The 13,437-nt window shown below is 45.7% G+C and overlaps 1 protein-coding gene across 1 annotated transcript in view; it reads left to right on the top strand.

The window, feature by feature from the left end:
* LOC103904158 (phytanoyl-CoA dioxygenase, peroxisomal-like) overlaps positions 1-6,796 on the top strand; it is a 7,950-nt gene extending 1,154 nt beyond the window's left edge. The window contains 6 exon segments of the mRNA XM_009285543.1: positions 3,102-3,212; positions 3,513-3,675; positions 4,342-4,457; positions 5,193-5,337; positions 6,158-6,306; positions 6,634-6,796. Of these exon segments, the coding sequence (XP_009283818.1) occupies positions 3,102-3,212; positions 3,513-3,675; positions 4,342-4,457; positions 5,193-5,337; positions 6,158-6,306; positions 6,634-6,796 (847 nt within the window).
* Positions 6,797-13,437: the final 6,641 nt, after the last annotated feature.

Genomic DNA, 13,437 nt, shown 5'->3' with positions numbered 1-13,437 from the left:
TGCCGGCTGTGTCCCCTCCCAACTCCTTGTGCACCCCCAGCCTACTTGCTGGTGGGGTGGGGTGAGAAGCAGACAAGGCCTTGACTGTGTGTAAGCACTGCTCAGCAGTAACGAAAACATCCCTGTGTTACCAACACTGTTTCCAGCACAAATCCAAAACATAGCCCCATACTAGCTACTATGAAGAAATTTAACTCTATCCCAGCCAAAACCAGCACAAAAGTCATCTTCTGAACTGTGCTTCAGGTCTGTTATGGCTCCATATTCAATCTCAATATTTATCTCCTCTCAAATATCACTCACGGAGTTAATGTAGGCAGATGAGAGTACTAAGTGCACTGCTAAGGAGAGTGTACATTGAATACATAATTTTTAAGCACGTCCCAACTTGAGAGGAATACAATGCCTTTGCAACCTCTGTTTGCAGCTCCCCATTCTTAAGCTAGCTTCACTTTTCCTTCTCTCCCTACTCCAGGATTTCCCCTCCAGGCTTTTTCTTTCCCAGCAGGGCACTCTTAGAGGACAGGAGCCATCGTGCTGTTTAACTTAGCAAACCACCCGTGCCAGCACAGATGCGATGCGTGACTGAGTGCGCCAGGCGCTGGGTTCTGCACGCTTGTTGGCTATGTCCTCGCAGCCATCACGGCAGCTGCTGGCAGCTGCGAATGAGCAGAGTACAGGAAAGGGAGCATGTAGAAGCATGCCTGAACTTTCCCCACCTACTTCCCAGCCTCTAGCAACAAGCTCTCCTGTTCCCAAATCTTCCTGTTCCTTCACTCCTGCCCGTCACCCAGCCAGGGTGGTGAGACCCACAGCTTCTTGAGAGGCTCCTGGGCATGCACAGGCACTAGCCCATGCACAGGGGAGGTGAAGAGGAGCAAACGGCACCCAGGGACTGTCATCTCGATGCTGCACGTGCTATGGTTGAGCTCCACCCTGAGTGCTGTGCAGACCTTGTAGGTGCTGGGTGGCAAGCTGGGCTCTTGGTGCTGTCTTCTCACCATCAAAGTCATCATGAAAAAGCCAAACGCAAGCACTTGGCTGGATGCTGTCCTACGGCGCTTATCCCCATGGCTGGGTGCAGCCCCTGCTCCTGTATCCTTTCTGATCTGGGCTGGGGTGGAAAGGGAGGAGGGGGGTGAGTGGAAAGCAACAGTGGTCTCCACATCGGCTATGTTGTGATCTGGAAAGTGCAAGGCATGGTCTTCTTCCACAGCCTGAAATGGGGCATGGAGGATCCTGGAGGTGTTTCTTGGATGCTTGACGTAAGAAAGCAAAGAGTGCTGCACTCGGTATCCCCAGCCTCCTCTCTCACCAACTGAAAGGTGTTAACAGAGAAAAAGCCACATTCACAATTGTCTTTGCAAGAACTTTGCTCTTGCACCTGTGAATTCATCTGCAGCTCTGAACTGAGCTGGGAGGAAAAGCAGCGTTTGCACTTGGTGACTTTGCCTCAAACTGCAAGCACACAAGGAAACTTACTTGCCATGGTATTTGAGAGTTTGACTTTCCCAGGTTGATGTCTTTCTTTTTCTTGGATGGCTGCGGTGAGGAGGTTGTATGGAGAAGTCTGGATTTCCTGGCTCCTTTGCAGGTTTGTGTTGAAGGCGTTTCTCCTGAAGAGCGCAGGAACCAGGAAGAGAGATGGATTTGGAAAACTGAAAATGGCTTGTTAGAACAAAGGCCTTTTTTTTAAAAAAAAAAAATTTAACAGTGTTCCCCAGCATCCTGTGAACAATAAATGAAGGTATCTGAATCTTGAACCTTGCTGTGCCAGTCTCTCCAAAAGCGTTTGCTTGCTTCTGAGTGTACCCAAGTATTATATTGCCTGCGCAGTTGGCTAACATGTCTCTGAATACATTATTCCCAAAAGGGTGTGTGTGAGGGGAAGGGAAATGTTTAAATACTCCATGTCTTCACCAAAATGAGCCGCTGGAGGCAGCGGCTGCTTCCCAGCCTGTGTACCTCTTGTTTTCAGTTGTCCAAGCAACCCAAACTTGTCCTTTGAGTGTTGCAAGGTGGCAAGAGCAAAACCAGTGAGATGAAGAGGCACTGCAAAGCCCAGGAGGAAGGTGTTCAAATGGAGTCCAGTGCTTGGTGGACTTGTCTGCTGTCCCCCCGTTCTGGGAGGTGGAGGTGTGCTGAGGAGGGCACTACAGCTGGGGTTCAGCCAGCGCCTGTGTCTCCATCAGCTCGGTGATGCCTGAAGAGAAGGGGAAAGACCCTCCTGGAGGTTTTGTGGGTAGGAGCAGCGCCCTGGACATCTGGAGAACCTGAGCAGCCGCGAGTCCCATTTCCACTGAAATTGGGACCCAAAGTATGGGATGAAGCATTTACCTCCTGATGAGCTTGGTGCAGCAGTGCCATCTGTATGGGCGTCCTTTGCTCTGAGACCTGCTGCGGTGCTTCCCACCCTGCTCTCACTGACTGCTTCCACCCTGCACGTGCCTCTTCCTCCTCACTGTCTCCTGAGCTTTTCCCTTCTTACATCTCCCTCCTCAGCTGCTCCTCTCACCCCTTTTGCTTTCCTCTGACTCGCCACTATCAGTTGCATTTGCGTGCAACGGGCTGTGTCCATGCTCACACCTCGTGTGACTTCACCAGGTAAGGTTTAAACTTTCTTTGGGTGAAGCTTCAATACCATGCGCAAAGCTGTTGTGAGGCTTCGTTAGCAAGGGGGGTAACTGTCCTGTGGGTGAGACTGTGCTGTCTCTGCCTAGCAGAACGCAGTCATGTTTGTTTAAACTCATTAAAATGAATTGGAGGTTTCCTTTCTGCATGCTTTCCCTGTGAGGCGTTGGGAGGGGTGTCATTTCTCTGCAGTAATGTTTTCATACTCTATTGTGCCTGAGTGTATATTCCTTAATTGATATCCCAGATAACTGCTCCTGCTCCAGCAGCAGCTCGTGCTGCTGCTCAGCCAAGGATGTTTCGGTAAATTGTATCTTCGTTCATACAAAAATAAAAAGCAAACATTGTATTTCAATTCCTACTTAGTTTTAATTATTTTCTTCCAAGTGCCCTTGGTGTCTGCTGTGGGGAGAGTTTCTCTCCCATTGCTCTGCCCGGCCCTACTAACGTGTTTCTCCTCTGTGTCTCAGCTATACCCTGGACAACGATGTCCTCACCACAGAGCAAAGGCAGTTCTATGAAGACAACGGGTATCTGCTCATTAAGAAGCTCGTTTCTGACAAAGACATTGAGCGCTTCAGGTACGGGGCACTTGCCTAAGGTGCGGGGTCCTGTGGGTATCTGCTCATTAAGAAGCTCGTTTCTGACAAAGACATTGAGCGCTTCAGGTACGGGGCACTTGCCTAAGGTGCTGGGGGTCCTGTGTGCAGCAGCATCCCGAGGGAGCTCTGGGAAGCTGGAGGAAGCTGGACTCTCCCAACACAGATGTGCATGCTGTTGCTGGATACCTTCGTCTGTAGCAATAGTGTCTTTGAGGAGAGTAATCTGGCCGAACACGGCTAAAATGTGCTCTGGCTTCTCCGGTTCCCTCTGCTTTGCAGGAAGGAGTTTGTGAGGATCTGCAACAAGGTGAATCCACCAGGAGTTCTGATAACGAGAGACGAGGTCCACAGACCCAACTTTGTTCGGTCTGCAAAAACAGTTAATAAAGCACATGATTTCCAGGAAGATGAAGAGGTGTTCTGATACTGTACTCTGCCAGAGGTAAAAAGCTAATAGGGGGATGGTGGTGGAAGAACCTAGTAGAGCTTTGTGAATATATTTATGTTTTAATGCCAAGGTGAAGGCAACGTCCAAGCTGGACAGGCCAAACTAACCCTTCTGGAAGGTTATGTGATGCTCTGTTCTGTACAGGCCTACTTTAATACATGCTCCATCCAATGTCAGATGGATTTGTACTTTGTGTTGAAGCTGGGGTAGTTAGCAGCAGCAGATTCCCATCACTTTTCATAAGATAAGAAAGTATATTAATGTATGTAATATGTAAATACAGTTCCTCATGTATTGGCTTGTCCTGGATCCTGGAGTACTACAGAAGTCAGGTTGTGTTGGAGAATCAGAGGTGGACATACGAGATTTTGCAAAGCTCTTGAGCTGTTGCCCTGGCAGTCATCCATCTTCGGCAATGCCTTGGCATATACTGCAGCAGAGAAAGCGCTGGTGAGCATTGCACCTATGGCAGCATCTCTAGGTGGTTTGTTTGTGCCTGGTTTTTCTTTCGGGTAAAACTGCTGATAATAGGTCCACCCTCATGAACAACCCAATCAACAAGTAATTTATGGCATAGATCTGCCTAGCTTTTGTTTTACTTGCTATATACTACTGCAGCATAAACCACAAATATTTCTTCTATCGCTTTCTCCTGTGTAGATCCTAAAATATGTTGAATGCTTCACAGGGCCAAACATAATGGCCATGCAGATGATGCTGATAAATGAACTTCCAGATCCTGGTAAGCAGAGCTCCAGGGAGAGGGAAATGCAGAAGTTGTTAGTATGCCTGGGTTGCTGCGTGTTTAACTGAAGCAGCACTTACACTTTTAGAAAAGTTGCTTGAATTGAATTAAATTAAATGCAATTCTGAAAATATATGAAGTTATTTTGGTAATAGTGTGTTTTAGTTTAGCCCTGGCTTGGTGGGATACATTTCTTATCGTTCTCTTTGCTGTAGATGTTCGGGTTCACATGGTGGGAGGTACGTGTGTGCCTCCTAAATTGAAGTGCTGTTATATCTAACCGCATGTTACATCTAAAACATTCTTTCCAACTAATTTAATATGTTTCTGCAGTTTAGGTCTTTGCACCATGTTAACTGTCCCTCAACTACTTTTTTTAAAAAGCAGCATTCAAGTTTCAAAAAGGAACATGCAAAAATTAGACACCCAGCTGCTTATCCAGCCATCTGAACTTTGCATGAAGCTCCACTGTTTAAGACACTTTTTTTTTAGGCCTGACATTTCACATGTGTTGAAAACAAGTGCTTCCTGGAGCTTGGTAAAAGACAATAAATACAGAGAAGATCCTTCGCTTAGAGTTTATGTGCTATTTTCCAGACTAACATTTCAGAAATGTCAAATTTAGTCTGACTCCTGACCTTGCTGACAGTGTTTGCATGCTCAGCGCTTTGATATGAAGACACTTGAATAGGTGCCAAAGGAAGGATTTTGAATCCCAGCTTTGGCTTCTGGTGCTGCAGATCAAAGTCTTACTTCATACAAGAAGTTTAATTAACTACATTACAGTGTTTTCAAAGTTGATTTGCTCCTGGACCGCCATGGAGAGGGCTGACCAGGACAACGGCTGCCTGGTCGTGCAGCCAGGGACACACAAGGAGCCCCTGAAGCCTCACGGCTATCCAAAGTGGGAGGTAGAGCAGCACTGGGGGTTGGGGAGGGCGTGCGTGTGGGGACCACATTTTGGCTGGGGGGTACACTCTAATACAGTCTGTGTCTGGGAAGATTGTTACAAATTCGTCTTTGTTCAGACCGATCAACCATTTTTCACTATTCTTGTCAAGTCTGAAGACACTTTCTCCTTCTCTGAATTTGTTCCTGCCAGGCAAGCATATTTGTTTTCCTGTAGAAGAAAATTGGATAATAAACAATTGACCAGAATTTAATTTCAAGCAATATTTTTCTTCTAAGCAAGGATGCTTCCTGGCCTGGCCCAGCGTTAGTGAAGGCTGTGCTTGGAGCAGGAGGCTGGACTTGACACCCCAGAGGTGGCATCAGGCAACACTTGTGGGGCTCCCTTGTGCTCTTCTCTGTTCTCTCCAGTAAAGAGAAGTTCTTAATTGTTTGAATTCAACTTCAGAAAGCAGATGAAGAACATTTTAGTTGTGAGATGGGAATTTCTCATAGGGGTTTGCAGGTCAAAAGAGAAAGTGAGCAGAGAAGTCGTATCATATGTGTGTACGAGGTGCAGCTGGGGAAGATGAGCTATCAGCAAGATGTGCAAAGATGATCGAGAAAGCAGAGTGGATCGTTCTGGTTCTTTATAAGTGAGTGCTTTACAACCAATTAGCAAGGCTTGTAGGTGAACATGCAGACTCTTCATCAAGTATATTAAATGTACGACCTTCAAGAAAGAAAATGAGTAACCACCTTTGCATCTCTTCTTCTCCTACACTGAGAAACTGGTGGTATTCTAATTTTACTAAATTATTTCAACTCTTCCTTGGTTTCTAGAGTCCACCGATCAAATTTTTCCATGGGCTGCTGGATTATGATGAGAAGAGTCCCAGGATTCACCTTGTCATGGAGAAGGGAGACACAGTGTTCTTCCATCCCCTGCTCATTCACGGCTCCAGAGCAAACAAGACATCAGGTTGCGAAGGGTAGGAAACCACCTCCAGATACAGCTGTCAGTATTTGCTTAGCTGCTAAACACCATCAAAGTCTTCTTAACTAAAATCTGATTACAAAATAAGTGGGTTGATGCAACTGTCTGGGTGCAGAGTAAGTAAGAACCCTTACTGAACACACAGGTCTGCTCTGACCCTGACTTCTCTGCTTGCTACTCTGGTTGCTGGTAATCTGAGATCAAGCAAGTAAAGTATTGCTTTAGGTTGCGTGTGTCCACGATCCGGGATGCACGAGTTTTTTTTCACCGGTCATTTGTAATCGATGTGGTAGTGAGTGATGCCCCATTTCCTCACGCAGAGTATAAGCTGTTGCTTCACCAGCTCAGAGTGCTACTACATTGATGTCAAGAACACAGACCAAGAGCACCTGGAGAAAAAAGTAATTGAATTTGGACATGCAAAATACAAAGCGACTTCTGCCTCAGACCTTGTGGTAATTTTAAATCGTGACCTTATCTTGTAACTAGCAAGAATTTCTGGCCTTTTAGCTGATAAGGCTGCCTCTTGCTGCCTGGCTGCCTGTGCTGGAGAAGTGCCCTTGCTCTCCAGGCAGCCCCTTCCTGTCTCTGGAAAGCAGCGGAGGAGCTCTGCAAGTTCCCCCTCCAGCTCTGTTCATCGCCATCCCCACCTCTGAGCTGCCAAAATTTATTTCATCCAGGCACCTTGGTATCTTTCAGTGCAAATCAGCCCAGCTAGGGCAAACTTAGGCCAGCAGCTGTTTAGGTGACTCTAACTGAATATGCAAGAATAGGAGGACACAGTTTATTCAGTACCCATCCGTGGTGTCTTCTCTGCAAACCGCATCAATCCAATGAGCCTTTTGGCTTATTTCAAGTGTGGTTTTGTGCGTTGGGATTTGTAGCCTTTTATTTCATTTAGTGTTGTCTGTACTTTTTTGCTGGAGACTTTGAAGAGACAATGAGTAAGTTAATGGGTACTTTTATGAATACATGACCAAACAGATAAGGTCATGCCAGGAATAAGCAGGAAACACTGTAGCCAAAGATGGTGGCTTCTAAGTATTTTGTTTGTTTGTTTTTTTAATGCAGGGTGTTTGCAAGAAGTGAGCAAAGGTCATGCAAGGAAAAAGAATTAATCTTTAAAATGGCCTCTGAAGACCAGGATGGAAAACGTGTGCCTGAGCATCAGCTTCTGAGCAGACAGATTTATGTGCTTTTGGCCCTCTGTGTAAGAAACTTACCCAAATACTGCATTACAAAATCATTTTATGCTAATACAAAATAGTTGCACTGAGGTTGAAAAACTGATGTACTTCAAAGAAAACCTGACCTACAAAAACAGATTTGCTGCAGTTATTTTAGGTAATCAAAGAAAAATGATGATGAGAGATGTGCTTTACTTCTTGATTATTTTTTTCTAATGTCTCTCTTGATATGCTTCTGGGCTGATGCTCTATTAATGTAAGGGTATTAATAATCTTAATAGAATTATAATAATTATTGTAGTTAGATGAAATTAATATTATTTAAGTAAGATTCTATGCATGATTATGTTTTTAAGGTTTCTAACATCCTTTTTCCATGCAAAGTAAACACAGTGAATCAGAGTTTCATGCAAGTTTCAGTATGAGCTCACATGGGAAGTCATTGGTACAGCTGATGAAGGTGGGGATTTTATTTTTATTTTTGAAATAAAGAATAGATTAGAGCAAAACCATGTTTGGTGGCTGCGTTGTATTATTTCTGTGGTTCAGAAATTCTGCCGGTGGGTGTGCGGTTGAATAACCAAAGAAGTGAACCCTGGAAAGGTAGGTGTTTGGTCTGAGGAAAATGTCAGGACGCTGCAGCTGAGAGTCACCCAAAAAACAAACAACAACTGCCTGTGTCCTGCCTGTCTTGCAGGACGTTTGGCTGACCGGGCGCAGGGCAGGGCAGCTGAGAGCAATCCCGGTGCTCCTGCTGCTGAGCCCTCCTGGTGTGGTTTGCAGGACTGGGGAGCAGCTCAGGGACGGCTCTTCTTTATTGCAGGAAATCCCGCGGCAGTTCAGCTCGACGCTCTGGCATGCTGGGGTGTAGTTTTGGTGCACGGGCCTGGACACCCTCTCCCGAAGGCTTCCAGCCCAGTGGGAGTTTGGCTTTACCACCATTACTTTCTCCAAAAATCATCAGGACATGTTAATGAGTCCGGAGCTGGTAGGTGCTTCCTTGGCACCATATTTCAGTGCAGTTACAGGTCTTTTTGCTAACATTAATGTCAATCTCCTTGTTGTGAGCTAAGGCAATTTTTTCTACTTTTAAATCCTAGCAGACACTTCATGACTCTGTATTACAGCCTTTGCTGACAGATATGGCGATGCCAAAACCATTTTGGAGACAGCTTTGGGCAAACCACCTGCCAGTATCTCTTCATCTCCTCACTGCGTAACCATCCTGGTCCCAGCCCATGTCCTGGCTTCCATGCTGTTATAGCCAAATTTTCAGAAATCAGGGTATCGGTGCTGCAGTAGCTGCGTTATGCTGTGTCTGTGATTAAAAGCCAACTGTCCTAAGGAATTATTATGCAAAATATAAAACAAGCTGCATCTGAAGGCCTAAGGACAGCTTGTGTAAGGAAAATGGCATGCATGCTATTTATGGAAAGGTTTTGTTTCTTTTTAATGAGGAATTTTGTTGAGCATCAGGCATGAAGCAAGGTTTCATGCAATCAGTTTACGCGCATGCATGTGGAGCAGATAGACAGCTTGTCCATGGGGTGCGAGGCAACCTGCATTGAACTAGAAGGTTTCAAGCCCATTGTTTCCTTGCAAACATCTGGTCACCTGCACCATCAGCCGGGGTGCATGGTTTCAGGGCTGTGAGTGATGCTACAAGACTTAACATGTCCATGGTTTGGTGGCCTGGTCTTCTCCACGTTGCTTTGCCCCGTTGTGCCATGTGAGGGTGAGCAGGAAAATTCAGGACCTGAGCATCAGGGACGTGGTACAAACAGACCTGGCCCTGATTTTATCATCGCTGCATCCTCCCATTGGGTGTCTGCCCTCCTGATCATAGTTCAAAGCTGACAAGTGAGGGGAACATAGAGCTAAGGTAGATTTCACGGAGAGATGGTATTTTCTCCTCCAAAGCAGTGGGTGGATCTCCTCTGCACCCATGCCCAGCTGCCCTCCTGTTGGGGCTCAGGGTGATGCTCTCCGTGGGACACACACCTTCCCTCAGCATCTTCCGGCCCTGAAATGCGGGGGAAATGCTCTCTTCAGGGGTGTTGTCAGTGACTTCAGCTGGAGAGACATTTTCCACAAAACAATTTTGAGGAAGGTTTTTTCCATCAAAGTAATGTCCTGAATGTCCTGACTTGCACAACCGCTAAAATGTTGTTCATGTCATTTTCAGACCACCTTTCCCCTGACGCATGCAGTCCTTCCTTTCCTGTCCTTTTTCCTTTTCCCTTTCCTTTTCCTCTTTCTTTCTCTCTTTCTTTCCTCTTGCTCTCTATCTTTATTTTCTTCTTTATCATGTACCTTTATCTTTCTTTTTCCTTTCTCTCCCTCCCTCTCTCCTTCCTTCCTTCCTTCCTTCCTTTCTCTCTTTCCTTCCTTCCTTTCTCTCTTTCTCTTAATACACTGAGTTTTTCCTCTCACACTTTCCTTCCTTCCTTCCTTCCTTCCTTTCTCTCTTTCCTTCCTTCCTTTCTCTCTTTCTCTTTCTCTCACTCTCCTCTTCTGTATCTTTTTCTCTCATGCATTTGGTCTCTAAGCATCATCTTCTCTCATTTTTTTTAATAAAAAAAGAAATTAAGTGCTTCCATTATATATTTTACCTCCCCTACTGTTTCAAGACTCACTAAATCTGTGCATCTCCAGAACGCCAAAGCTGCATTTCTCCTGGGAGCAGCAGATGCCCAAATGCCCGCAGGGACACATGCGCTTAAAATCAAAGCCCCAGTTCTCCACTGAAGGGGGGTCACAGCCGTTCCCGTTACAGCAGGTGCCCTCCTGCCCCAGCTCACCCCGCATCTGCAGCCCCAGAGATCTGTGGTCCCCTTCTACCTGCAGGATCACTGGTGAACCCAAGGGCAGGGTGACCAGACCAGAGCACAGCACAGTTTTCATTCCTCCAACACTTCCCACGGACCAGTTTGGGCTGGAGGGCAGAGGTTTTGCCAGGTCCATGTATGGCCATAGGCCTTGGCTGCATTTTTGGCCTTGATGATTTCTCTAATTCACAAGTGGTCCTAAGTGTATGGACCCCATTGACCTCTCTTGTGATTTTGATTATGTGTTTGGTAGTGTCTGGGGTATGGTCTTTTTTTTCTTAAAGATTCAATTCCAGAAATTCTCTGGTTCACACGAGGATTTCAAGAATTAGAGAAAAATGGGAAGCAGAAATCTTCTTCCTACCCCCAGTGTTTCTAAATACTGAAGTTTGAAAAAATAGGACCCCCCTCAAAAAAAAAAGTGGAAAAATGGGATCCTTAAGCTTCAAAACCACATGAGGGAAATGAAGAAAAATCCCATTTCATTGTAGTTTTAGCCCTTATGATTCTTTAAGCTGGCTTCATTGATGTGATAAGGTCCATTCATAATTTTCAGCACTTGACAAAGCTGCTGCTGGCCAGCTTTATTAACAGAAAGCATATGCCCTCTCACACCTAGGCTTGTGGTTTGGCTTGGGAGCTTTGCAGGTGTTCAACTTTGGTCTTCAGCAATTGTTTCTGTTGCTGTGTGAAAAAGGATTTTCTCAAAGAGTTATTCCATTCTTAATCTCAAAACTAAAGGAAAAAATTCAGCCCAACCTTTCCAAGAAATCTCCCTTCCAGGTTAAGACCTGCCATGGGAAATTTCACCCCCAAAAAGGACTTCTCAAAAGCAGCAACAGCAAAAAAAAAGAGCATGAAAAAGCATTTATTGCCACTGTTCCTGAGCAATTTCTAGGCTAAGAGACCCCACATTCAACTGCAGCCTTCTCTTAGGAGTGGAGCAGCAGTTTCAGGGATGAAAGAGCACTGAGATTTCTGGGAGGGATTTACATAACTCACCAAATCTAACCAGGGTGTTCAAGTACTTTATCACCAGGATCTCCACAGACCTGAATGAAACCAGACTGACAGCATTAGGAAGGTTTAACACACAGGGCATACAAGTCTTAGCATGTGCTAGCAAGTAACTGAGGCCTTAATTTAGGAAGGTAATTAAGATACCATGTAATTATTTCCCATGGCACATGCCGTGCTGCTGGTGTATGGGATGGGCTCAGATACAAGAGCACCAGGTGCCGTGATTTGCCCATGATGGGCTCCCATCCAGCCCTTGACCTCCTCTAAGTCACCCTGTTTACTCCAGCTTTGCAAGGGAAGGAGGAACCTGCTAATTTTATGCTCGCTCACGTTCAGTGTCACATGTCCTCTCCTAAAATCAGCACAGACAACATGTGCTGAGTTATCCGGGGTTACAACACAGGCGCTCGCCTGTTCAGTACTCCCTGTTGGGACGGCAGCCTGCCCCAAGGTCGCTTATTTTCATGTTTACACATGTATCCTGTCCCCCTGCGCCTTTCCCAGCCCCTATCTGTGCCTGGATAACCAGCCCGGACGTGTCTGTTCTCCAGCCCTTAGCTGCTGTGGGGAGAAAGAGGGAGCAATTACCTTTTCCTATGCAAAATATCCCCCTCTCCTTGCTCTGATTACTCCCCTGCTCCTTGTCTGTGCAAGCGGTGTGGGTACCCTGAAGGCAGAGCTCCTCCTCCCTTGGCTCTAAGTCTATGAAGACAGAACAGAAAAATACAGTATAAGCAGCTGTGCTGGAGAGGAAGCCGCCTGACATGTTGATACAGCAGCAAGTCTGGCCACCTGTGTCGAGAGGTGTCAGGCAGCCAACAAAAGGCATAAGCAAACACCAGGCCAGGTAGGAACGTCTGGAAGAAATCTAACAGCAAGTTGCAAACTTAGTGAAAATAATTGTCCTGGAGAAGCCATGTCCCCAGAGACACTAGGGATTTCCCTTCCTTCTGCATCTGCCTGTCATTCTAAAAGTCAGGGTTTGAGTTTTTGTCTAAGGGAACACGGACGAAGGTTATTTTGCCATTTTTGAGTCACTGTTAGTCATATAAATAGAAAAGAGCACTGGTCGCCCAGGCTGTTTTTTCAGTCAGCAGTGGAGGACCCCAGTTGCACCTCGAGGCTTTCCTGCATGGGCATTGCAGGGCTGCTTTTGGGGCAAAATGAAACGGGATCTGCAACACGGCTTTGCACGGGAAATGAGAATAAAAGAACAGGAGAAAAGTTTTGCCTGCACTCTTGTCCCACACATACTTAATTTGGGGAAGGAAAAGCTAGGCAGCAAGTAGGTTGGAAAAAAATAAAATGATGTGAAATGGCTGGGTAAGTCCAGCCTGGCGGGGGAGCTGCACGTGATGGCCCAAGAGACCATTGCACAAGCTCTGCCATGAAAAACTGATGGGCAAAAAGGTCCTTTAGCAGTGTATTTATTATGAAAGGGTATTAAGTTTTCATCAAGCTGATTTTAGTCAAGAGTTAATAAGCCTAAACTGGTTAGTGCAAAGGGAGAAAATCCTAAAGGTTTAATAATAAGCCTAAACTGGTTAGTACAGAGGGAGAAAATGCTAAAGATTTAATTTTTCTTCAAAGTGTCTGTAAAAAATCCAAGAAAAGATAATTTCTGGCAGCAGGGCGAGGTGTTTTAAATTAATATTTCAGCAGTAGCTGAGGGCTGAGGAGAGGCAGGATGCTTAACTTATCTAAAAACCAAGACTGATTTTGTAGGAGGTTATTACAAGAAAGGCTGGATATCTTCCTGCCCATTTTGACATACACACAGGGCATTTTGTAGCTGGAGAAACAACCTTGCAGACAGGTGAAAATTTGGCTGGGGAAACGGCCGATTTATCAGCTTATTACTCTGCAAATCTTAATAATGGCTCTGCGAATGCACGTTCAGCATTATATTTCCAGTGTGATTTTGCTTAACGATTTAGGGGATGTGGCAGCTTCAGCAGCACCACTGTCTTGATTCACCAGTGATGCTAATGGTGGCAGCAGGTTTCTGTAATGCTAATGCACTTTAATGCCTTATACCCACTGACAGTGTTAGGGCAGACTCACAGCCCTCGACCTGCTGCCTGCTCTCTT

The sequence above is a fragment of the Aptenodytes forsteri genome, unplaced genomic scaffold, assembly GCF_000699145.1.
Source record: "Aptenodytes forsteri isolate BGI_AS27 unplaced genomic scaffold, ASM69914v1 Scaffold87, whole genome shotgun sequence".
In the NCBI taxonomy this organism is placed as follows: domain Eukaryota; kingdom Metazoa; phylum Chordata; class Aves; order Sphenisciformes; family Spheniscidae; genus Aptenodytes; species Aptenodytes forsteri.
The sequence above is the reverse complement of the archived record's forward strand: the minus strand, read 5'-3'. Positions and strand labels throughout refer to the sequence as shown.